This window comes from Ranitomeya variabilis, chromosome 4, assembly GCF_051348905.1.
Source record: "Ranitomeya variabilis isolate aRanVar5 chromosome 4, aRanVar5.hap1, whole genome shotgun sequence".
Classification (NCBI taxonomy): domain Eukaryota; kingdom Metazoa; phylum Chordata; class Amphibia; order Anura; family Dendrobatidae; genus Ranitomeya; species Ranitomeya variabilis.
This window is the reverse complement of record NC_135235.1, coordinates 719,771,582-719,797,944: the sequence shown is the minus strand read 5'-3', so window position 1 is coordinate 719,797,944 and position 26,363 is coordinate 719,771,582. Positions and strand designations below refer to the sequence as shown.

The 26,363-nt window shown below is 43.5% G+C and overlaps 1 protein-coding gene across 1 annotated transcript in view; it reads right to left on the bottom strand.

The window, feature by feature from the left end:
• Positions 1-263: 263 nt before the first annotated feature.
• Positions 264-26,363, bottom strand: part of LOC143766627 (uncharacterized) — a 50,861-nt gene continuing 24,761 nt past the window's right edge. Inside the window, exon 7 of the mRNA XM_077254432.1 lies at positions 264-4,149. Coding sequence (XP_077110547.1) covers positions 2,309-4,149 — 1,841 coding nt within the window. The 3' untranslated portion in view covers positions 264-2,308. The remainder of the gene's footprint in view (positions 4,150-26,363) is intronic.

Sequence of the window (26,363 nt, the reverse complement as noted above, 5' to 3'; positions counted from 1 at the left end):
TGTGTCAATTCATTATCATTTAATCTGGGTGTGGTATCTAACCTTTTTCCCATATGTGAGGGTAACCATACTCTGAATATCTTGTTTTTTGTTCATCATTAAGATTGAATTTATCTGTGTTTGATTCAAAAATGTCCACATTATAAAAGGCATCCATCTTGTCATTGAAGTTTGGAATGTCTTTTAAAATTTTCATTAACTGATCGTGTATTTTCAGATTAATTTGTGCTGCTCTGTCATGGAATTTTTTCTGTTGTAGTTCATCTGCTTGTAAATCTTCTACTGAAACATCTGGATTTTGTGTGTCTGGTACAAATGATGCGGCGGCATTGTCTTCATGTTTGATCGTGTAACAACAGAAGCCTTTTTTATATCTTGGTGCAATTTGGACAATAATTCTGCTCGAGTATCAATTTGATCTTCCAATTGTTCATTATATTCTGACAATATCAAACAATTTGGACAATCGAAGTAATCCCGGTCATACTCTTGTGTGTTACCTTGGGTGTCAGTATGACCAATGTCCTGTGTGATAGTACAAGCTTTATGTATGTGTGTTTCAGTTTTCTCAAACACTAAATTATTGTACACTCGGACCATGTGTGTGACATTTTGAAGCTTCTCTGTAACTTGTTTTACTGAGAAAAACCTCTTATCAATTTTAAGATTCTCTGCTTCGCATTGGCTATATAAACTAGACCATAATTGTGAATCTGTATGGCTATGAACAAACTTAAACTCTATATTACTTTTCTTAGAATAATCATGAATAAAATCCATTTTCTCACCTATGGAATGTCTTTTCCTCTAGGGGATTGATCCATCCGTCAATGGATGGTCCTCCGTACCTTTACTGACTCCTCAGACCTCTGCCTGTATGGGACACATGCAGCTCTTTATGGTTGGAGACACAAATCTTCACTCCTCTGTAGGCTCTGTCTGATCCTTAGAAGTGAAATACTGTAGTGGAATTCCTGCACCTTGAACAACAGGTGTTTAGCAGAGCTCTCCTCCCCCTGTGTGCAATCAAAAGGAATCCACCCAAAATAGCAAAAAAATCAGATTTGGCTGGGCTCCCCAAAATGTTAGAAAAAAATAACACTTAATTACTTTTTTTTTTTTTTTAAAGTAAGAGCACGGTGAGGATAGAAAGGAACGCAATATTGAATTATGTGGATAAAACAAATCTTGTTTAATGTTTATTCAAAAAGTGATTACAAAAATGAAGAAAAGTTCATAGCACCCAAAAATAAATATTAGATTATAAGAGAAAACAAGCATTCAGTGGTTCTTACATATGGTCTTGAAGTTGATGTGGTCCGGGTTGGAGATTCTAGAAGTATGAGATCTCCTGAACAGGAGTTAGGTCGGCTTATATACTATTTTGACCCATAGACTTACATTGGTTTCTATTTTTCCTGTGTCATAACAACATAAGATGTTCTGCCGCTATATTCATAGCCTCTACCACATTAGAACACAAGTAACTTGCGGAACATGCATATTAGTTATTTGTACATTACCTCATTTTGAAATGCTTAAGCATATAGCCTGTGACCTGTAAGAACCATTTACTATCTCCAAATAGCCACATATTGACAGTTCTGACAAAAGCCCTATAGTTCTGACAAACAGAGAACAGATGTATCGGCCAAAATCCTCAGAATTAACTCATTCTCTCAATATACAGAGTATCTATTTGCTAGTTAGAACCTGCATATGTTAAGTAATCTATATATTTTTTTATTATTGAAATACTAATATTTTACAGTGGCTTACCCTCGTTCTGGAGTGTGTCAATGACTGCCTTCTAGACATCTGTCCAGTCAGCAGTCTTCCTCATGATTGTGGAGCCTACCGAAACAGACTAAGGGACCTTTTTTAAATGTTTAGGAAGCCACTGCAGGTGTTTTTATTCTAATTTACTGACATAATGACTTTTGGGTTTTCATTGGCTATAGGATATAGTCATCAACAGAAATAAACGCTTGAGATAGATCACTCTGTAATGACTAATATAAGAGTTTCATTTTTTGCATTGAAGAACTGAAATAAATTAACTTTTTGATAATATTCTAATTTAGTTAGAAGCACTTGTATGTGACTATGCAAAAACAATTATGAACTTAAAAAAAGCTTCTCCCTTGTGTGAATTCTTTGGTGGCTAGAAAGAGATGGTTTCTTCACAAAACATTTCCCACATTCTGAACAGGAAAAAGGCTTCTCCCCTGTGTGGGTTTTCTGGTGGCTAACAAGATTCGCTTTGTGGCTAAAACATTTCCCACATTCTGAACAGGAAAAAGGCTTCTCAACCTGTGTGGGTTTCCTGGTGCCTAACAAGATTCGATTTCTGGTTAAAACATTTCCCACATTCTGAACAGGAAAAAGGCTTCTCCCCTGTGTGGATTTTCTGGTGGCTAACAAGATTCGATTTCTGGTTAAAACATTTCCCACATTCTGAACAGGAAAAAGGCTTCTCCCCTGTGTGGATTTTTTGGTGGCTAACAAGATTCGCTTTCCTGGTAAAACATTTCCCACATTCTGAACAGGAAAAAGGCTTCTTCCCTGTGTGGGTTTTCTGGTGGTTAACAAGATGCGCTTTGTGGTTAAAACATTTCCCACATTCTGAACAGGAAAAAGGCTTCACCCTTGTGTGGGATTTCTGGTGGCTAACAAGATTAGATTTCTGGCTAAAACATTTCCCACATTCTGAACAGGAAAAAGGCTTCTCCCCTGTGTGGGTTTTCTGGTGGCTAACAAGATGCGCTTTTTGGTTAAAACATTTCCCACATTCTGAACAGGAAAAAGGCTTCTCCCCTGCGTGGGATTTCTGGTGGCTAACAAGAGTCCTTTTCTGGATAAAACATTTCCCACATTCTGAACAGGAAAAAGGCTTCTCCCCTGTGTGGGTTTTATGGTGGCTATCAAGATTCGCTTTACTGGTAAAACATTTCCCACATTCTGAACAGGAAAAAGGCTTCTCCCCTGTGTGGGTTTTCTGGTGGCTAACAAGATTCGCTTTGTGGTTAAAACATTTCCCACATTCTGAACAGGAAAAAGGATTCTCCCCTCTGTGGGTTTTCTGGTGGCTAACAAGATTCACTTTGAGGTTAAAACATTTCCCACATTCTGAACAGGAAAAAGGCTTCTCCCCTGTGTGAGATCTATGATGTATGACAAGAAATGATTTAGCTAGAAAACATTTCCCACATTCTGAACAGGAAAAAGGCTTCTCCCCTCTGTGGGTTTTCTGGTGGCTAACAAGATTCGCTTTGAGGTTAAAACATTTCCCACATTCTGAACAGGAAAAAGGCTTCTCCCCTGTGTGAGATCTATGATGTCTGACAAGAAATGATTTAGCTAGAAAACATTTCCCACATTCTGAACAGGAAAAAGGCTTCTCCCCTGTGTGGGTTTTCTGGTGGCTAACAAGATTCCCTTTGTGGTTAAAACATTTCCCACATTCTGAACAGGAAAAAGGCTTCTCCCCTCTGTGGGTTTTCTGGTGGCTAACAAGATTCCCTTTGTGGTTAAAACATTTCCCACATTCTGAACAGGAAAAAGGCTTCTCTCCTGTGTGGGTTCTTTGGTGGGTAACAAGCTGCACTTTTCGAATAAAACATTTCCCACATTCTGAACAGGAAAAAGGCTTCTCTCCTGTGTGAGTTCTTTGGTGGGTAACAAGCTGCGCTTTCCGAATAAAACATTTCCCACATTCTGAACATGAAAATGGCTTCTTCCTTGTGTGAATGCTCTGGTGACTGACAAAATCTGATTTCTGGTTAAAACATCTCCCACACTTGGAACAAGAAAATCTATTGTCTGATTTGTGAAGTTTTTGTTGTTTGAGAAATGACTTTTCTAGGGGAAAACTATTTCCATATCCTGAAAATGAAAATGTCTTCATTGCTTTAGGAGCAGTTTGATTTTTAATGCTTATTTTGTGACTTTGATTTTCATTAGTACTAGGCAATGAATCAGAAGACAGGACCAGTTCCAAATGATCAGATGACAGATCTTTGCTGAGAAGAGATGATGGTATATTTGGAGTAATGGCATTCACTTCAATCGTATCCTGTGGGATCTCAAGATTATCTGAATTAAACATTGAAGATGTCGGCTGTCCTGCTGATCTCCTGGTACGGTCATCTGCCAAGAATAAAACCAATTATTATTTTAGAAAAAAATATCCTTGAATTCTATATTTTTTAACATTTCTACTTAAACCGTCTGTAAAAATGGTAAGTTATGCAAAATTATTAAATTATTCACCAAGACAATGACAGTTTACTAGACTGTGCTCAAAACCACATTAAGCATCCATGCTTTTGGCATTACTACAGTGAGAAGAAGCCACTTATTTTACGGCATGTGTATCTCCTGAAGCACAATCTGGGCACTATGTGTTGGGTAATAACTTGGGATATTTGCAATTTTCACTCTCCAATATCCACTGCGCGTGCTAATATCTGAAAACTGCAGTGCAGTCAAAATAGTCACTATTCCTATAGATTAATTTATTGAGGGTTATAATTTACAAAATGGAGTCACTTTATAGGGATTTCATCAGATCTGGTTTTCTGCAATTTTGCCATATTAGGGATTCTGCAAATGTGTGCCCCATCTCCTCTGCGATCTGCTCCTGCAATGTCTGCTTCGGACACCAGACGCGGCTTACTAATTCTGCAGGCGATGCTAGTAACAGAGGTGGGGTTGGAACCAGAAGCTCTTGGCGGTGCAGGCTCTTCCCAGCCACTAAGATTAGGGTGCCTGGCATCTGTAGTACCATCCAGTCTGGCAGTATGGGTGTGTGGGCTGTCAGCTGCAGTAATCTGCTCCCTGTTTTAGCCAATTGGAAAGCACCACACCTTTTTAATCAGATAAATTTGTAATATCCATAACAAGATTTACAACAGATCACATGTTCATACTCATTTAATGTTTTACAGTAAATTAACCCCCCGATGGAGGCCATATCAGGAGCAAACAATAATTCATCCATAGTTGACAATATCAGAGATCCAGTTTACCATAAGTTGTACTCTATAATACTACAGGTCCTTCTCAAAAAATTAGCATATAGTGTTAAATTTCATTATTTACCATAATGTAATGATTACAATTAAACTTTCATATATTATAGATTCATTATCCACCAACTGAAATTTGTCAGGTCTTTTATTGTTTTAATACTGATGATTTTGGCATACAACTCCTGATAACCAAAAAAACCTGTCTCAATAAATTAGCATATCAAGAAAAGGTTCTCTAAATGACCTATTACCCTAATCTTCTGAATCAACTAATTAACTCTAAACACATGCAAAAGATACCTGAGGCTTTTAAAAACTCCCTGCCTGGTTCATTACTCAAAACCCCCATCATGGATAAGACTAGCGACCTGACAGATGTCAAGAAGGCCATCATTGACACCCTCAAGCAAGAGGGTAAGACCCAGAAAGAAATTTCTCAACAAATAGGCTGTTCCCAGAGTGCTGTATCAAGGCACCTCAATGGTAAGTCTGTTGGAAGGAAACAATGTGGCAGAAAACGCTGTACAACGAGAAGAGGTGACCGGACCCTGAGGAAGATTGTGGAGAAGGACCGATTCCAGACCTTGGGGAACCTGAGGAAGCAGTGGACTGAGTCTGGTGTGGAAACATCCAGAGCCACCGTGCACAGGCGTGTGCAGGAAATGGGCTACAGGTGCCGCATTCCCCAGGTAAAGCCACTTTTGAACCATAAACAGCGGCAGAAGCGCCTGACCTGGGCTACAGAGAAGCAGCACTGGACTGTTGCTAAGTGGTCCCAAGTACTTTTTTCTGATGAAAGCAAATTTTGCATGTCATTCGGAAATCAAGGTGCCAGAGTCTGGAGGAAGACTGGGGAGAAGGAAATGCCAAAATGCCTGAAGTCCAGTGTCAAATACCCACAGTCAGTGATGGTGTGGGGTGCCATGTCAGCTGCTGGTGTTGGTCCACTGTGTTTCATCAAGGGCAGGGTCAATGCAGCTAGCTATCAGGAGATTTTGGAGCACTTCATGCTTCCCTCGGCTGAAATGCTTTATGGAGATGAAGATTTCATTTTTCAGCACGACCTGGCACCTGCTCACAGTGCCAAAACCACTGGTAAATGGTTTACTGACCATGGTATTACTGTGCTCAATTGGCCTGCCAACTCTCCTGACCTGAACCCCATAGAGAATCTGTGGGATATTGTGAAGAGAAAGTTGAGAGACGCAAGACCCAACACTCTGGATGAGCTCAAGGCCGCTATTGAAGCATCCTGGGCCTCCATAACATCTCAGCAGTGTCACAGGCTGATTGCCTCCATGCCACGCCGCATTGAAGCAGTCATTTCTGCCAAAGGATTCCTGACCAAGTATTGAGTGCATAACTGAACATTATTATTTTATGGTTTTTTTGTTTGGTATTAAAAAACACTTTTATTTGATTGGTCGGGTGAAATATGCTAATTTATTGAGACAGGTTTTTTGGGTTATCAGGAGTTGTATGCCAAAATCATCAGTATTAAAACAATAAAAGACCTGACAAATTTCAGTTGGTGGATAATGAATCTATAATATATGAAAGTTTAATTGTAATCATTACATTATGGTAAATAATGAAATTTAACACTATATGCTAATTTTTTGAGAAGGACCTGTATATACTAGTATACCATAAATTAATCCTATCCAACCACGGCTGCCATAATTTATGGAAGAAATCCAGCTCGTCTCTCCTGGTGTAAATACTTATCTCAAATTTAATTATGTGGTTCGTTTGAGCAATGAATTCACGTCTGGCCGGAGGCTCCTCCGTAACCCAATATTTTGCAATCAGTTTCCTTGCAGCAAACAATAATCTTTGTTGTGAATTCTGTTCTTGGGCTCCCTCCAGTGGTTATAAGTGGTACTGCTGCTGTCTTTGGATCGCAGCATTTATCAGGTGTGTCCACTTAGTGCAATTCTGACTGGGCTATTTAGTCTTGCTGGATCCTTTAGTTAGTGCCAGTTGTCGATTGTTTCTGGAGGATTCACATCTCTGCCTGGTTTCTCCTACTATGCTGTCCAAATCAACCAAGATAAGTTCTGGCTTTGTTTTTGCAGTCCACATGCTGTGGGCTTTATAGTTCAGTGCTTTTCTATGTTTTTTCTTGTCCAGCTTTGTCTGTGTAAGGATTTATTCAGCCAAGCTGGTATCTCTGGAGATGCAGATTTACCCCTCCATATCTTTAGTTAGATGTGGAGATTTTGGTATTTTCTGCGGTGGATATTTTCTAGTGTTTTAATACTGACCGCACAGTACTCTGTCCTGTCCTTTCTATTTAGCTAGAAGTGCCTCCTTTGCTAAATCCTGTTTTCAGTCTGCGTATGTTATTTCTCTCTCCTCTCACAGTCAATATTTGTGGGGGGCTGTCTATCTGGGGATTTTCTCTGAGGCAAGATAGTTTTCCCGTTTCTATCTTTAGGGGTATTTAGTTCTCCGGCTGTGACGAGATGTCTAGGAAGTGGTAGGTACATTCCACGGCTACATCTAGTTGCGGTGTTAAGTTCAGGGTCTGCGGTCAGTATAGGTACCACCTTCTCCAGAGGACGCCTCATGCTGCTCCTAGGCCACCAGATCATAACAGTACAACTGGCCAACAATGAGTTAAATGCATCTCAGAAGAAGGGAAGAAAAGTGCTGAGCCATTTTTTTTTCTGTAGTCTGTTCTTCCCTTTTTTTCTCTGGGTGGCTCAGGAGTTAGGCGCTGGCATGGATTTTCAGGGATTGGTTTCTCGTGTGGATCAACTTGCTGCTAGAGTACAGGGTATTTCCAATTATATTGCTCAGACTCCGATTTTAGAGCCTAGAATTCCTACTCCTGATTTGTTTTTTGGGGATAAGTTTTTGAGCTTTAAAAATAATTGTAAACTGTTTTTTGCTCTGAAACCCCGTTCCTCTGGTGATCCCATTCAGCAGGTTAAAATTGTCATCTCCCTGCTGCGTGGTGATCCTCAGGAATGGGCATTTTCCCTGGAGTCTGGGAATCCTGCTTTGCTTAATGTGGACGTTTTCTTTCAAGCGCTAGGGTTATTGCATGATGAATCTAATTCAGTGGATCATGCAGAGAAGACCTTGTTGGCCCTGTGTCAGGGTCAAGAAGCAGCAGAATCATATTGCCAGAAATTTAGAAAATGGTCTGTGCTGACTAAATGGAATGAGGATGCTTTGGCGGCGATTTTCAGAAAGGGTCTTTCTGAAGCCGTTAAAGATGTTATGGTGGGGTTCCCCGCGCCTGCTAGAGCTGAACGACAAGGATTCAGGCGTCAGAATAGGTTGTGTTTTTACTGCGGCGATTCTGCTCATATTATTTCTGATTGCTCTAAGCGTACAAAGAGAATCACTAGTTCAGTTACCATCAGTACTGTACAACCTAAATTTCTGTTATCTGTGACCTTGATCTGCTCATTATCGTCATTTTCTGTCATGGCATTTGTGGATTCAGGTGCCGCTTTGAATTTGATGGACTTAGAATTTGCCAGGCGTTGTGGTTTCCCTTTGCAGCCTTTGCAGAGCCCTATTCCTTTAAGGGGCATTGATGCTACACCTTTGGCTAAAAATAAACCCCAGTTTTGGACACAGCTGACCATGTGCATGGTGCCAGCCCATCAGGAGGATTGTCGATTTCTGGTGTTGCAAAATTTGCATAATGCTATTGTGCTGGGTTTTCCATGGTTGCAGGTACATAATCCGGTGTTAGATTGGAAATCTATGTCTGTGACTAGTTGGGGTTGTCAGGGGGTTCATAATGACGTTCCTTTGATGTCAATTTCCTCTTCCCCCTCTTCTGAAATTCCAGAGTTTTTGTCAGATTTCCAGGATGTATTCGATGAGCCCAAGTCCAGTTCCCTTCCACCGCATAGGGACTGTGATTGTGCTATTGACTTGATTCCAGGGCCGACTTTTCAATCTTTCGGTGCCAGAACATGCCGCTATGCGGAGTTATGTTAAGGAGTCTTTGGAGAAAGGACATATTCGGCCATCTTCTTCGCCGATGGGAGCGGGATTTTTTTTTTGTTCCTAAGAAGGATGGCTCCTTGAGACCCTGTATTGATTATCGCCTCTTGAATAAGATCACGGTCAAATTTCAATACCCTTTGCCTTTGCTTTCTGATTTGTTTGCTAGGATTAAGAGGGCTAGTTGGTTTACTAAGATTGACCTTCGAGGGGCGTATAATCTTGTTCGTATTAAGCAGGGTGACAAATGGAAAACTGAGTTTAATATGCCAGAAGGCCATTTTGAATACCTTGTAATGCCATTCGGGCTCTCTAATGCTCCATCTGTGTTTCAGTCTTTCATGCATGATATCTTTCGGAATTATCTTGATAAATTCATGATTGTATATTTGGATGATATTTTGATTTTTTCCGATGATTGGGAGTCTCATGTGAAACAGGTCAGGATGGTATTTCAGATCCTTCGTGATAATTCTTTATTTGTGAAGGGGTCTAAGTGCCTCTTTGGAGTGCAGAAGGTTTCGTTTTTTGGGCTTCATTTTTTCTCCTTCATCTATAGAAATGGATCCGGTTAAGGTTCATGCCATTCATGATTGGATTCAGCCCACATCCGTGAAGAGCCTTCAGAAATTTTTGGGCTTTGCTAATTTTTATCGCCGTTTCATAGCCAACTTCTCCAGTGTGGTTAAACCCCTGACCGATTTGACAAAGAAAGGCACTGATGTGACGAATTGGTCCTCTGAGGCTGTTTCTGCCTTTCAGGAGCTTAAACGCCGATTTACTTCTGTGTCATGTTCTCAATGGCAAGAGAACATAGCATCAGCATATATAGGAACTAGCTCTTGGAAGATGGGAACTGAGCTGACCATGAACTAAACCTAGCGCACAACTAGCAGTGGCCGGGTAGCATGCCTACATTGATTCTAGATGCCCAGCACCAGCCGGAGGACTAAATAATGCTAGCAGAGGAAAATATTAGTCCTAGCTCACCTCTAGAGAAATACCCCGAAAGGAGACAGAGGCCCCCCACATGTATTGGCGGTGAATTAAGATGAAATAACAAACGTAGTATGAAAATAGGTTTAGCAAATTTGAGGTCCACTTACTACATAGCAGAAGACAGAAAGGACACTTTCATGGTCAGCTGAAAACCCTATCAAAACACCATCCAGAAATTACTTTAAGACTCTGGCATTAACTCATAACACCAGAGTGGCAATTCCTGTTCACAAGAGCTTTCCAGACACAGTAACGAAACTACAGCTGTGAACTGGAGCAAAAATGCAAAAACAAACATGGACAAGAGTCCAACTTATCTAGTAGTTGTCTAGGAGCAGGAACAAGCACAGAGAGGCTTCTGATAACATTGTTGACCGGCAAGCAACTAACAGAGAAGCAAGGTTATATAGCGACTCCCACATCTTGATGGGAACAGGTGAACAGAGAAGATGAAGACACCAGTTCAATTCCACCAGTAGCCACCGGGGGAGCCCAGAATCCAAATTCACAACAGTACCCCCCCCTCAAGGAGGGGGCACCGAACCCTCACCAGAACCACCAGGGCGATCAGGATGGGCCCTATGAAAGGCACGAACCAGATCAGAGGCATGAACATCAGATGCATTCACCCAAGAATTATCCTCCTGGCCGTATCCCTTCCACTTGACCAGATACTGGAGTCTCCGTCTGGAAACACGGGAGTCTAAGATTTTCTCCACAACGTACTCCAACTCACCCTCAACCAACACCGGAGCAGGAGGCTCAACGGAAGGCACAACCGGTACCTCATACCTGCGCAATAATGACCGATGAAAAACGTTATGAATAGAAAAGGATGCAGGGAGGTCCAAACGGAAGGAAACAGGGTTAAGAATCTCCAATATCTTATACGGGCCGATGAACCGAGGCTTAAACTTAGGAGAAGAGACCCTCATAGGGACAAAACGAGAAGACAACCACACCAAATCCCCAACACAAAGCCGAGGACCAACACGACGGTGGCGGTTGGCAAAAAGCTGAGTCCTCTCCTGGGACAACCTCAAATTGTCCACCACCTGCCCCCAGATCTGATGCAATCTCTCCACCACAGCATCCACTCCAGGACAATCCGAAGACTCCACCTGACCAGAGGAAAATCGAGGATGAAACCCTGAATTACAGAAAAACGGGGACACCAAAGTGGCAGAGCTGGCCCGATTATTGAGAGCGAACTCCGCCAATGGCAAAAAAGCAACCCAATCATCCTGGTCAGCAGACACAAAACACCTCAGATATGTCTCCAGGGTCTGATTAGTCCGCTCGGTCTGGCCATTCGTCTGAGGATGGAAAGCGGACGAAAAAGATAAATCTATGCCCATCCTAGCACAGAATGCCCGCCAAAATCTAGACACGAATTGGGTCCCTCTGTCAGAAATGATATTCTCAGGAATACCATGCAAACGAACAACATTTTGAAAAAACAGAGGAACCAACTCGGAAGAAGAAGGCAACTTGGGCAGAGGAACCAAATGGACCATCTTAGAGAAACGGTCACACACCACCCAGATGACAGACATCTTCTGAGAAACAGGCAGATCTGAAATAAAATCCATCGAGATGTGCGTCCAAGGCCTCTTAGGAATAGGCAAGGGCAACAATAATCCACTAGCCCGAGAACAACAAGGCTTGGCCCGAGCACAAACGTCACAAGACTGCACAAAGCCTCGCACATCTCGTGACAGGGAAGGCCACCAGAAGGACCTTGCCACCAAATCCCTGGTACCAAAAATGCCAGGATGACCTGCCAACGCAGAAGAATGAACCTCAGAGATGACTCTACTGGTCCAATCATCAGGAACAAACAGTTTATCAGGTGGGCAACGATCCGGTCTATCCGCCTGAAACTCCTGCAAGGCCCGCCGCAGGTCTGGAGAAACGGCTGACAATACCACTCCATCCTTAAGGATACCTGTGGGCTCAGAGTTACCAGGCGAGTCAGGCTCAAAACTCCTAGAAAGGGCATCCGCCTTAACATTCTTAGAACCCGGTAGGTATGACACCACAAAATTAAACCGAGAGAAAAATAATGACCAGCGCGCCTGTCTAGGATTCAGGCGCCTGGCGGTCTCAAGATAAATCAAATTTTTGTGGTCAGTCAATACCACCACCTGATGTCTGGCCCCCTCCAGCCAATGGCGCCACTCCTCAAAAGCCCACTTCATGGCCAAAAGCTCCCGATTCCCAACATCATAATTCCGCTCAGCGGGCGAAAATTTACGGGAAAAGAAGGCACAAGGCCTCATCACGGAGCAGTCAGAACTTTTCTGCGACAACACTGCCCCAGCTCCGATCTCAGAAGCGTCGACCTCAACCTGAAAAGGTAGAGCAACATCAGGCTGACGCAACACAGGGGCAGAGGAAAAATGGCGCTTAAGCTCCCGAAAGGCCTCCACAGCATCAGGGGACCAATCAGCAACATCAGCACCCTTCTTAGTCAAATCGGTCAATGGCTTAGCAATATCCGAAAAACCAGCAATAAATCGACGATAAAAGTTAGCAAAGCCCAAAAATTTCTGAAGACTCTTAAGAGAAGAGGGCTGCGTCCAATCACAAATAGCTTGAACCTTGACAGGATCCATTTCAATGGAAGAGGGAGAAAAAATATATCCCAAAAAGGAAATCCTCTGTACCCCAAAAACACACTTAGAACCCTTCACACACAAAGAATTAGACCGCAAAACCTGAAAAACCCTCCTGACTTGTTGGACATGAGAGTCCCAGTCATTCGAAAAAATCAGAATATCATCCAGATACACAATCATAAATTTATCCAAATAATCGCGAAAAATATCATGCATAAAGGACTGGAAAACTGACGGAGCATTTGAAAGACCAAAAGGCATCACTAAATACTCAAAGTGGCCCTCGGGCGTATTAAATGCGGTTTTCCACTCATCCCCCTGCCTGATTCGCACCAAATTATACGCCCCACGAAGGTCAATCTTAGAGAACCACTTGGACCCTTTATGCGAGCAAACAAATCAGTCAGCAACGGCAATGGGTATTGATATTTAACAGTGATTTTATTCAAAAGCCGATAATCAATACATGGTCTCAAAGAGCCGTCTTTTTTTGACACAAAGAAAAAACCGGCTCCTAAGGGAGATGACGATGGACGAATATGTCCCTTTTCCAAGGACTCCTTTATATATTCTCGCATAGCAGCATGTTCAGGCACAGACAGATTAAATAAACGACCCTTTGGGTATTTACTACCCGGGATTAAATCTATGGCACAATCGCACTCTCGGTGCGGAGGTAACGAACCAAGCTTGGATTCTTCAAAGACGTCACGATAGTCAGACAGGAACTCAGGAATTTCAGAGGGAATAGATGATGAAATGGAAACCACAGGTACATCCCCATGAGCCCCCTTACATCCCCAGCTCAACACAGACATAGCTCTCCAGTCGAGGACTGGGTTGTGAGATTGCAGCCAAGGCAATCCTAGCACCAAATCATCATGTAGATTATACAGCACCAGAAAGCGAATAATCTCCTGGTGATCCGGATTAATACGCATAGTTACTTGTGTCCAGTATTGTGGTTTATTATTAGCCAATGGGGTGGAGTCAATCCCCTTCAGAGGAATAGAAGTCTCCAAAGGCTCTAAATCATACCCACAGCGTTTGGCAAAGGACCAATCCATAAGACTCAAAGCGGCGCCAGAGTCGACATAGGCGTCCGTGGTAATAGATGACAAAGAGCAAATCAGGGTCACAGATAGAATAAACTTAGACGGTAAGGTGCAAATGGAAACAGATTTATCAAGCTTTTTAGTGCGCTTAGAGCATGCTGATATAACATGAGTAGAATCACCACAATAGAAACACAACCCATTTTTCCGTCTAAAATTCTGCCGCTCGCTTCGGGACAGAATTCTATCACACTGCATACTCTCTGGCGACTTCTCAGTGGACACCGCCAGATGGTGCACTGGTTTGCGCTCCCGCAAACGCCTATCGATCTGAATAGCCATTGTCATGGACTCATTCAGACCCGCAGGCACAGGGAACCCCACCATAACATCCTTAATGGCATCAGAGAGACCCTCTCTGAAAGTCGCCGCCAGGGCGCACTCATTCCACTGAGTAAGCACAGACCATTTACGGAATCTTTGGCAGTAAATTTCCGCTTCATCTTGCCCCTGAGATAGGGACATCAAAGTTTTTTCTGCCTGAAGCTCCAAATGAGGTTCGTCATAAAGCAACCCCAAGGCCAGAAAAAACGCATCCACATTGAGCAACGCAGGATCCCCTGGTGTCAATGAAAAAGCCCAGTCTTGAGGGTCGCCCCGGAGCAAGGAAATCACAATCCTGACCTGCTGTGCAGGGTCTCCGGCAGAGCGAAATTTCAAGGACAAAAATAATTTGCAATTATTTTGAAAATTCAGAAACCCAGATCTATTCCCCGAGAAAAATTCCGGCAAAGGAATTCTCGGCTCAGATACAGGTGCATGACAAACAAAGTCTTGCAAATTTTGTACCTTCGTGGCGAGATTATTCAAACCTGCAGTTACACTCTGTAGATCCATTACAAACAGGTGGACACAGAGCCATTCAAAGATTAGAAGGAGAGAAAAAAAAAAAAAAAAAAAAATTTCAGCAGACTTCTTATTTCTCTCCTTTCTCAGCCAAGGATTTTAACCCTTTAGTGGGCCGGTCAAACTGTCATGTTCTCAATGGCAAGAGAACATAGCATCAGCATATATAGGAACTAGCTCTTGGAAGATGGGAACTGAGCTGACCATGAACTAAACCTAGCGCACAACTAGCAGTGGCCGGGTAGCATGCCTACGTTGATTCTAGATGCCCAGCACCAGCCGGAGGACTAAATAATGCTAGCAGAGGAAAATATTAGTCCTAGCTCACCTCTAGAGAAATACCCCGAAAGGAGACAGAGGCCCCCCACATGTATTGGCGGTGAATTAAGATGAAATAACAAACGTAGTATGAAAATAGGTTTAGCAAATTTGAGGTCCACTTACTACATAGCAGAAGACAGAAAGGACACTTTCATGGTCAGCTGAAAACCCTATCAAAACACCATCCAGAAATTACTTTAAGACTCTGGCATTAACTCATAACACCAGAGTGGCAATTCCTGTTCACAAGAGCTTTCCAGACACAGTAACGAAACTACAGCTGTGAACTGGAGCAAAAATGCAAAAACAAACATGGACAAGAGTCCAACTTATCTAGTAGTTGTCTAGGAGCAGGAACAAGCACAGAGAGGCTTCTGATAACATTGTTGACCGGCAAGCAACTAACAGAGAAGCAAGGTTATATAGCGACTCCCACATCTTGATGGGAACAGGTGAACAGAGAAGATGAAGACACCAGTTCAATTCCACCAGTAGCCACCGGGGGAGCCCAGAATCCAAATTCACAACACTTCTGCTCCTGTGTTGCGTCAGCCGGATGTTTCTCTTCCATTTCAGGTTGAGGTTGACGCTTCTGAGATTGGGGCAGGGGCCGTTTTGTCTCAGAGGAATTCTGATGGTTCCTTGATGAAACTGTGTGCCTCCTTTTCTTGAAAGTTTTCGCCTGAGGAACGCAATTATGTCGGCAATCGGGAGTTGATGGCTATGAAGTGGGCATTTGAGGAGTGGCGACATTGGCTTGAGGGGGCCAAGCACCGTGTTGTGGTCTTGACCGATCATAAGAATCTGATTTACCTCGAGTCTGCCAGGCGGCTGAATCCTAGACAGGCTCGATGGTCCCTGTTTTTCTCCCATTTTGATTTTGTGGTCTCGTATCTTCCAGGTTCTAAGAATGTTAAGGCTGATGCCCTCTCTAGGAGCTTTTTGCCTGATTCTCCTGGGGTCTCTGAGCTGGTCGGCATTCTTAAGGAAGGGGTGATTCTTTCTGCCATCTCCCCTGATTTACGACGGGTTCTTCAGGAATTTCAGGCTGATAAACCTGACCGCTGTCCAGTGGGGAAACTGTTTATTCCTGATAGATGGACTAGTAAGGTGATTTCTGAGGTTCATTGTTCTGTGTTGGCTGGCCATCCTGGGATTTTTGGTACCAGAGATTTGGTTGGTAGGTCCTTTTGGTGGCCTTCTTTGTCATGGGATGTGCGTTCTTTTGTGCAGTCCTGTGGGACTTGTGCGCGGGCCAAGCCAGCGCTAGTGGGTTGCTTTTGCCTTTGCCGGTCCCTGAGAGGCCTTGGACGCATATTTCTATGGATTTTATTTCAGATCTTCCGGTTTCCCAGAGGATGTCGGTTATCTGGGTGGTTTGTGATCGGTTTTCTAAGATGGTTCATTTGGTACCTTTGCCTATATTGCCTTGCTCCTCTGATTTGGTGCCGTTGTTTTTTCAGCATGTGGTTCATTTGCATGGTATTCCGGAGAATATTGTGTCCGACAGAGGTTCCCAGTTTGTTTCTAGGTTTTGGCGGGCCTTTTGTGCTAGGCTGGGCATTGATTTGTCTTTTTCTTCCGCATTTCATCCTCAGACAAATGGCCAAACCAAGCGAACTAATCAGACGTTGGAAACTTATTTGAGATGCTTTTTGTCTGCTGATCAGGATGATTGGGTGGCTTTCTTGCCATTGGCCGAGTTTGCCCTTAATAATCGGGCTAGTTCTGCTACCTTGGTTTTGCCCTTCTTTTGTAATTTTGGTTTTCATCCTCGTTTTTCTTCACGGCAGGTTGAGCCTTCTGATTGTCCTGGTGTGGATTCTGTGGTTGACAGGTTGCAGCAAATTTGGGCTCATGTGGACAATTTGGTGTTGTCTCAGGAGGCTCAGCGTTTTGCTAACCGTCTTTGGTGTGTTGGTTCCCGACTTCGGATTGGGGATTTGGTCTGGTTGTCTTCCCGTCATTTTCCTATGAAGGTTTCTTCCCCTAAGTTCAATCCTCGGTTTATTGGTCCTTTCAGGATTTCTGAGATTATCAATCCAGTGTCTTTTCGTTTGGCCCTTCCAGCCTCTTTTTCGATCCATAATGTTTTCCATAGATCTTTGTTGTGGAAATATGTGGAGCCCGGTGTTCCCTCTGTTGATCCTCCTGCCCCGGTGTTGGTTGATGGGGAGTTGGAGTATGTGGTTGAGAAGATTTTGGATTCTCGTTTTTCGAGGCGGAAGCTTCAGTATCTTGTCAAATGGAAGCGTTATGGCCAGGAGGTCTCTAAAAACAAGAAAAAGAAGCGCACATAGAGTAATACCTTCAGGTATCGCAATCACGTGGACCCCCACAAAACAGACTCACCTGGTCTGGTTGTGACAGGTCACAACTCCCTTGGATAAGCACGTATGGTCGCAGCAGGCTCCCGGCAAACAGTATGGATCCACATGGAGAAAAAAGAAGAACCGGAGGATAAAAGCCGCGCAGACCACAATGAAGATAACAGAGTTACACACACACACTCTGTTTATTAGCCTACGCGTTTCGTGGCAGACAAGCCACTTCATCAGGGCATCAAGATTCATCAATAAAACCAGGTATATATACCCACAAGTACAATCAAAAAAACACAAACATGTATAAGCCCCACCCTCTTACGACATCACTTCTGGTGGGAACGCCCACTTTAGGTCAAACATTTGTAAATATACCCATAATATTGGTTACAAAACATTAAAATACATTGAAACCCAATGATCGATCTTTAAAACCATATATGGTTGTGGGTATATATACCTGGTTTTATTGATGAATCTTGATGCCCTGATGAAGTGGCTTGTCTGCCACGAAACGCGTAGGCTAATAAACAGAGTGTGTGTGTGTAACTCTGTTATCTTCATTGTGGTCTGCGCGGCTTTTATCCTCCGGTTCTTCTTTTTTCTCCATATGGCCAGGAGGATAATTCTTGGGTTGTTGCCTCCGATGTTCATGCTGACGATTTGGTTCGTGCTTTTCATTTGGCTCGTCCTGATCGGCCTGGGGGTCCTGGTGAGGGTTCGGTGACCCCTCCTCAAGCGGGGGTACTGTTGTGAATTCTGTTCTTGGGCTCCCTCCGGTGGTTATAAGTGGTACTGCTGCTGTCTTTGGATCGCAGCATTTATCAGGTGTGTCCACTTAGTGCAATTCTGACTGGGCTATTTAGTCTTGCTGGATCCTTTAGATAGTGCCAGTTGTCCATTGTTTCTGGAGGATTCACATCTCTGCCTGGTTTCTCCTGCTATGCAGTCCAAATCAACCAAGATAAGTTCTGGCTTTGTTTTTGCAGTCCACATGCTGTGGGCTTTATAGTTCAGTGCTTTTCTATGTTTTTTCTTGTCCAGCTTTGTCTGTGTAAGGATTTATTCAGCCAAGCTGGTATCTCTGGAGATGCAGATTTACCCCTCCATATCTTTAGTTAGATGTGGATATTTTGGTATTTTCTGCGGTGGATATTTTCTAGTGTTTTAATACTGACCGCACAGTACTCTGTCCTGTCCTTTCTATTTAGCTAGAAGTGCCTCCTTTGCTAAATCCTGTTTTCAGTCTGCGTATGTTATTTCTCTCTCCTCTCACAGTCAATATTTGTGGGGGGCTGTCTATCCTTTGGGGATTTTCTCTGAGGCAAGATAGTTTTCCCGTTTCTATCTTTAGGGGTATTTAGTCCTCCGGCTGTGACGAGATGTCTAGGCAGTGTTAGGTACATTCCACGGCTACTTCTATTTGCGGTGTTAAGTTCAGGGTCTGCGGTCAGTATAGGTACCACCTTCTCCAGAGGACGCCTCATGCTGCTCCTAGGCCACCAGATCATAACAAATCTAGCAATTACAATTTTAGTCGTATTGTCAGTTAATATTTCCTCCACATACCCTAATACACATATCAATGGATCCCTAGGGATAATGTACCCATACACCACTCCAATGAAGTTCAACACTACAATCCAATAGGAGAAAATCTGCGACAATCCCAAAGCATATGCAATATGTCCGTCTGAGATTGCCACACCTTGGGCAATCAGAGTTGGACTTCAAAAGTACCAAACCTTACTACAGCTTGAAGAATATTGCCGGAATCTGCCAGATACAGCCTTGATCTCCTCTAGTTCAGTCCTCTGTGCTCAGCTCCCGGCTTGTGTATTTGATTCCTGTTGTGACCCCAGCCTGTTTACTGACTACTCCTATGTCTCCTGAGTTAGTATTTTCTCTGGCCTCTAGGTTCTGACATGGTTATCGGTCTATTCTTCTTCTCATCTTACTTCACAGAACAGCAGGTAACACTGGGCTTCAAGCCTAGGGGTCTCTGTGTAAGTCCAAATCCATGTAGAGGGGTTAAAGAAGTTAAAGGGTAATGGGCAAAACTGTGACTATAGACAATAACACATCTACTGAAATGATCAAGCTGAACAATCATCCTCAGGAAAAAAAAAATGAGTAGTGGTGAAACTTCTCTGGAGTAATTGGAGTATGGGACTCGGTGGCTCTAAGCAATATAAACTATCGTAAGGACCAATATTTTCTGTCAGATAAACGTCAAGAAGAAATATTAGAAATTTAATTAGAACTTTTTATAATAGTGCAGAGCTGAGGGATCTTAAATTTAGATCTCAGGTATTTGGTAACTGAAACCTTTTTCTAAACACTACCAGGGAGTTACAAACTCAGTTAAGTGAGGCAGGCCGATCCCACCACATTCAAACTATCATGCAGAATGAACATGTATCAAAAAAAAAAAATTTACATCCTCAACAACATATGTATGAGGGGAGAACTCCAACACTAAACCGGAGTTGCACTCATTTATGGTGGACTACTGGAGCTACTATGAGTCCTGACCAGAAGAGTAGAGAAAGTATTAGCGCCCCCATTTCAAGAGAGATTACTGCACAATCTGAATTACCGTATATACTCGAGTATAAGCCGACCTGAGTATAAGCCGAGACCCCTAATTTTGCCACAAAAAACTGGGAAAACTTAATGACTCGAGTATAAGCCTAGGGTGGGAAATGCAGCAGCTACCGGTAAATGTCAAAAATAAAAATAGATACCAATAAAAGAAAAATTAATCGAGACATCAGTAGGTTAAGTGTTTTTGAAGATCCATATTGAATCAGGAGCCCCATATAATGCTCCATACAGTTCATGATGGGCCCCATAAGATGCTCCATACAAAATACACCCCATATACACTATGTTCCAAATTATTATGCAAAGTACATTTTTCTCAGATTTTCCTAAAAGGTCGGGGCAAATGACAGTCAGTCTAATAAAAGTCATCACCCGTTAGATTATACATTGAATTTTATTGAGAAACTTCCCAATGATAATAGTATAATCTCCAAAATGAATAAAAACTCAAAATGCACTGTTCCAAATTATTAGGCACAGTATAATTTCTAAACGTTTGATATGTTTTAAAGAACTGAAAATGCTGATTTGTGGAATTTGCGGCATTAGGTCACATTCACTGAACAAAACAGCTATTTAACTCCAGAACCTCCTAACAGGCCAAGTTACATGTTAACATAGGACCCTTCTTTGATATCACCTTCACAGTTCCTGCATCCATTGAACTTGTGAGTTTTTGCACAGTTTCTGCTTGTATTTCTTTGCGTGAAGTCAGAATTGCCTCCCAGAGCTGCTGTTTTGGTGTGAACGGCCTCCCACCCTGATAGATCTTTTGCTTGATGATACTCCAAAGGTTCTCAATAGGGTTGAGGTCAGGGGAAGATGGTGGCCACACCATGAGTTTATCTCCTTTTATGCCCATAGCAGCCAATGACTCAGAGGTATTCTTTGCAGCATGAGATGGTGCATTGTCATGCATGAAGAAGATTTTGCTCCTGAAGGCACGTTTCTCCTTTTTATACCATGGAAGAAAGTTGTCAGTCAGAAACTTTATGTACTTTGCAGAGGTCATTTTCACACCTTTAGGAACCTTAAAGGGCCCTACCAGCTGTTTCCCCATGATTCTGGCACAAAACATGACTCCTCCACTCCTTGCTGACATCGCAGCCTTGTTGGGACATGGTGGCCATCCACTACTCCATCCATCTGGACCATCCACAGTTGCTAGACACTCATCAGTAAACAAAACTGTTGGAAAATTAGTCTTCATGTATGTCTGGGCCCACTGCAACTGTTTCTGCTTGTGAACACTGTTTAGGGGTGGCCAAATAGTAGGTCTATGCACCACATCAAGCCTTTGAAGGATCCTACACCTTGAAGTTCGAGGGACTCCAGAGGCACCAGCAGCTTCAAATATCTGTTTGCTGGTTTGTAATGGCTTTTTAACAGCTGCTCTCTTAATCCGATTAACTTGACCGGCAAAAACCTTCCTCATTCTGCCTTTATCAGCACGAACATGTCTGTGCTCAGATTCAGCCACAAATCTCTTCACAGTATGATGATCATGCTTAAGTTTTCGGGAAATATCTATTGTTTTCATCCCTTGACCAAGGCATTGCACTATTTGATGCTTTTCAGCAAGAGAGAGATCCTTTTTATTTCCCATATTGCTTGAAACCTGTGACCTGCTTAATAATGTGGAACATCATTTTTAAGTAGTTTTCCTTTAATTAGAATCGCCTGGAAAACTAATTATCACATGTGTTTCAGATTGATTTCAGTGATCCATTGAGCCCTGAGACACAATACCATCCACGAGTTTATTTGAAAAACAAAACAATCTTTACGACACTGAAATCCAATTTGCATAATTTGGAACACAGTGTAATGCTGCACAAATGCTGATTATGGCCCCATAAGATGCTCCATACAGACATTTGCCCCATATAATGCTCCACAAATGCTGATTATGGCCCCATAAGATGCTTCATACAGTCATTTTCCCCATATAATGCTCCACAAATACTGATTATGGCCCCATAAGATGCTCCATGCAGTCATTTGCCCCATATAATGCTCCATAACTGCTGATTATGGCCCCATAAGATGCTCCATACAGTCATTTGCCCCATATAATGCTCCATAAATGCTGATTATGGCCCCATAAGATGCTCCATACAGTCATTTGCCCTATATGCTGTTGCTGTGATAAAAAAAAAAATCACATACTCACCTCTCGTCGCTCAGGCCCCCGGCACTTTCTATATTCATTTGCTCCCCGTTCCATCGCTGCCAGCCACCGCTACGTTCCCCGTCCACTGCACTGACTGCTCAGGCAGAGGATGGCACGCACTAATTGCGTCACCGCGCCTTCTGACCTGAGCATCAGTGCAGTGGACGGGGAAGGTAGCGGCGGCTGGTGATGGTGGAACGGGGAGCAAGTGAATATCGCGCACTGCTTATACTCACCTGCTCCTGGCGCGGTCCCTGCACATCTGTTCCCCGGCAGCTTCTTCCTGTAGTGAGGGGTCACATGGTACCGCTCATTACAGTCATGAATATACGGCTCCACCCCTATGGGAGTGGAGTCGGGTCCATATTCATTACTGTAATGAGCAGTACCATGTGACCGCTCACTACAGGAAGAAGCTGCCGGCGCCGGGGAACCAGGGACACTGCGCCAGGAGCAGGTGAGTGTGCTTAGACAGCTGCCACTCCACCTCCCCTGCCGACCCCTGGGTATGACTCGAGTATAAGCCGAGAGGGGCAATTTCAGCCTAAAAAAAATGGGCTGAAATTCTCGGCTTATTCTCGAGTATATACGGTATTTAGGATTGAAAACATAATGTATTTTATGACATGGAGTGAATCCATGAAACCAGGGCTCGAGCCATGCCAACACATCTCCTGCAGGCGTGAATAAATGTACAGTGGGTACAGAAAGTATTCAGACCCCTTTAAATTTTTCACTCTTTGTTTCATTGCAGCTATTTGGTAAATTCAAAAAAGTTCATTTTTCGCATTAATGTACACTCTGCACCCCATCTTGACTGAAAACAAAACAGAAATGTAGAAATTTTTGCAAATTTAATATAAAAAAAACTCAAATATCACATGGTCATAAGTATTCAGACCCTTTGCTCAGACACTCATATTTAAGTCACATGCTGTCCATTTCCTTGTGATCCTCCTTGAGATGGTTCTACGCCTTCATTGGAGGCCAGCTGTGTTTAATTAACCCCCGAAGCCTTTTTCAGTTTTGCATTTTCGTTTTTCACTCCCCTTTTTCTTAGAAACATAACTTTTTTATTTTTCCATCAATATTGCCATGTGAGGACTTGTTTTTGCGGGACGAGTTGTACTTTTGAATGACACCATTGATTTTACCATGTTGTGTACTAGAAAATGGGAAAAAATTCCAAGTGCGGTGAAATTTAAAAAATAAAAGTGCAATCTCACACTTGTTATTTGTTTGGCTTTTTTGCTACGTTCATTAAATACTGAAACTGACCTGCCATTATGATTCTCCAGGTCATTACGAGTTTATAGACACCAAACATGTCTAGGTTCTTTTTTATCTATGTGGTGACAAAAAAAAAAACTTTGTTAAAAAATAAAATTTGCGCCATTTTCCAATACACTTAGCGTCTCATTTTTCGTGATCTGAGGTTAGGTGAGGGCTTATTTTTTATGCGCCGAGGTGACGTTTTAAATGATACCATGTTGGTGCAGATACGATCTTTTGATCGCCCGTTATTGCATTTTAATGCAATGTCGCGGCGACCAAAAAAAACATACCGTATTTTTCGGACTACAAGACGCACTTTTTCCCCCCCAAAAAAAGAGGGGAAAATAGGGGGTGCGTCTAATAGTCGTCATGCAGGCTTACCGCGGCGGCAGAGGTGCGGTGGCAGAGGTGCAGTAGCAGAGGTGCGGCGGCAGAGGAGGCGCAGTGAGCGGGGTCCCTTTCACCGGTGAGGTGATGCAGCAGCCCGGTAAGCAGCAGAGCCGGGTGAATCCTGTTGTTATCGGTGGTGGCAGCCATCTTCCTGAGGCCGCGCGTGCGCAGATGGAGTGCTCTGCTTCCCGGGGCTTCAGGAAAATGGCCGCGGGAGGCCGCGCGTGCGCAGATGGAGATCGCGGTGGCCATTTTCCTGAAGCCGAGTTCGCAGATTTAGATCTTGGCTTCAGGAAAATGGCGGCCACAATCTCCATCTGCACACGCGCGGCCTCCCGCATGCGTCTTATGGTTCGGTGCGTCTTATAGTCCGAAAAATACGGTAATTCTGGTGTTTTGACTTTTTTTCTCGCTACGTCGTTTAGCAATTAGATTAATCCTTTTTTTTATTGATAGATCAGGCGATTCTGAGCGCAGCAGGGCCAAATATGTGTATGTTTGATTTTATTTTAATTTTATTTTGAATGGGCAAAATTAGGGGGGATTTTAATTTTTATATTTTTACAAACTTTTTTTGTTTTACTTTTGGCATGCTTTAATAGTCTCCATAGGAGACTAGAAGCTGCCACAACCCGATTGGCTCTGCTACATAGAGGCGATGTTCAGATCATCTCTATGTAGCTGATTTACTCACTTGCTATGAGCGCCGACCACTGGGTGGCGCTCACAGGAAGCCGGCACTGATAACCATGGAGGTTTCCAGGAGACCTCAGATTGTCATGCCAACATACCGGTGACCCGCGATCACCTGACGAGTTGTCACCGGTGTGCGTATTTCCTTCCCGATTGCCAGAAGCAAAATTTAAATGCCGCTTCAGAGTTTGACAGCGGCATTTAACTGGTTAATAGCCGTGGCTGGATCTCGATTCCACCTGTGGCTATTGCGGGCACATGTCAGCTGTTCAAAACAGCTGACATGTCCCCGCAAAGATGTGGGCTCATTGCCAGAGCCCACATCAAAGGGAGGAAGTCTGACATCGGCGTACTATTACGCCCGATGTCAGTAAGGGGTTAAACTGATAAGAATTGATTTGGAAAGGCACACACCTGTCTATATAAGACCTCATAGCTCACAGTGCATGTCAGACCAAATGAGAATCATGAGGTCAAAAGGAACTGGCCAAGGAGCGCAGAGACAGAATTGTGGCAAGGCACAGATCTCGCCAAGGTTATAAAAGAATTTCTGCAGTACTCAAGGTTCCTAAGAGCACAGTGGCCTCCATAATCCTTAAATGGAAGAAGTTTGGGACCACCAGAAGTCTTCCTAGACGTGGCTGTCCAGTCAAACTGAGCAATCATGGGAGAAGAGCCTTGGTGAGAGAGGTAAAGAAGAACCCCAAGATCTGTGTGGCTGAGCTCCACAGATGCAGTAGGCGGATGGGAGAAAGTCAACTATCACTGCAGCCGTCCACCAGTCGGGCCTTTATGGCACAGTGGCCCGGAAGCCTCTCCTCAGTGCAAGACATATGAAAGCCCGCATAGAGTTTGCTAAAAAACACATGAAGGACTCTCAGACTATGAGAAATAAGATTCTCTGGTCTGATGAGACAAAGATGGACCTTTTTAGTGAAAATTCAAAGCGGTATTTGTGGAGAAAACCAGGCTCTGCTCATCACCTGCCCAATACAATCCCAACAGTGAAACATGATGGTGGTCGCATCATGTTATGGGGTGTTTTTCAGCTGCAGGGATAGGATGACTGGTTGTCGTTGAAGGAAACAGAGGGATTTTTGGTACTTACCGTAAAATCTCTTTCTTGGAGCCTTCATTGGGGGACACAGGACAACCATGGGTGTATGCTGCTGCTGCTAGGAGGCTGACACTATGCAAAAAAGGAAAAAGGCGTAGCTCCTCCCCGGCAGTATACACCCACCGACAGGCACCAAGCACCTCAGTTAGTGCAAAAAGCAGTAGGAGAAGCGACAGAACTCATAACAGTAAAAGTACCAACTCAACTAGGGACTCCAGGCCCTAAACACGGTACCAGAACAAACCAGTAGGGAGGGTGCTGTGTCCCCCAATGAAGGCTCCAAGAAAGAGATTTTACGGTAAGTACCAAAAATCCCTCTTTCTTTATCGCTTCATTGGGGGACACAGGACAACCATGGGACGTCCAAAAGCAGTCCCGGAAAAGGTTGGGTAGAAAGGAAAAGAGTAAAGGTCTCAGGTCGGCCGGTGTGCGATCGCCGCCTGCAGTACCTTCCTAGCAAGACCTGCATCAGACGAGGCTTGGGTATGAACCCGATAGAACCTCGTAAACGTGTGCAAAGACGACCAGGTTGCGGCCTTGCAAACTTGTAAGGCGGAGGCCTGGTGGCGAACAGCCCAAGAAGCTCCGACGGCTCTGGTGGAGTGAGCTCGCCCCCCCCGGGGGAGGACGTGCCTCGTGAATACGGTACGATTCTGAAATTGCAGAGCGAATCCAGAGCGAAATGTTGGATTTGAACGCTTGAAGGCCCTTCCGACGACCTTCAGAAATGACAAGGAGAGAATCAGATTGACGGAAGGGAGCGGTTCTAGAAAGATAGACCCGAATGGCCCTGACAACGTCAAGCTTGTGAAGAGACTTCTCCAAAGGATGAGCCGGAGAAGGGCAAAATGATGGAAGGACAATGTCTTCGTTGATG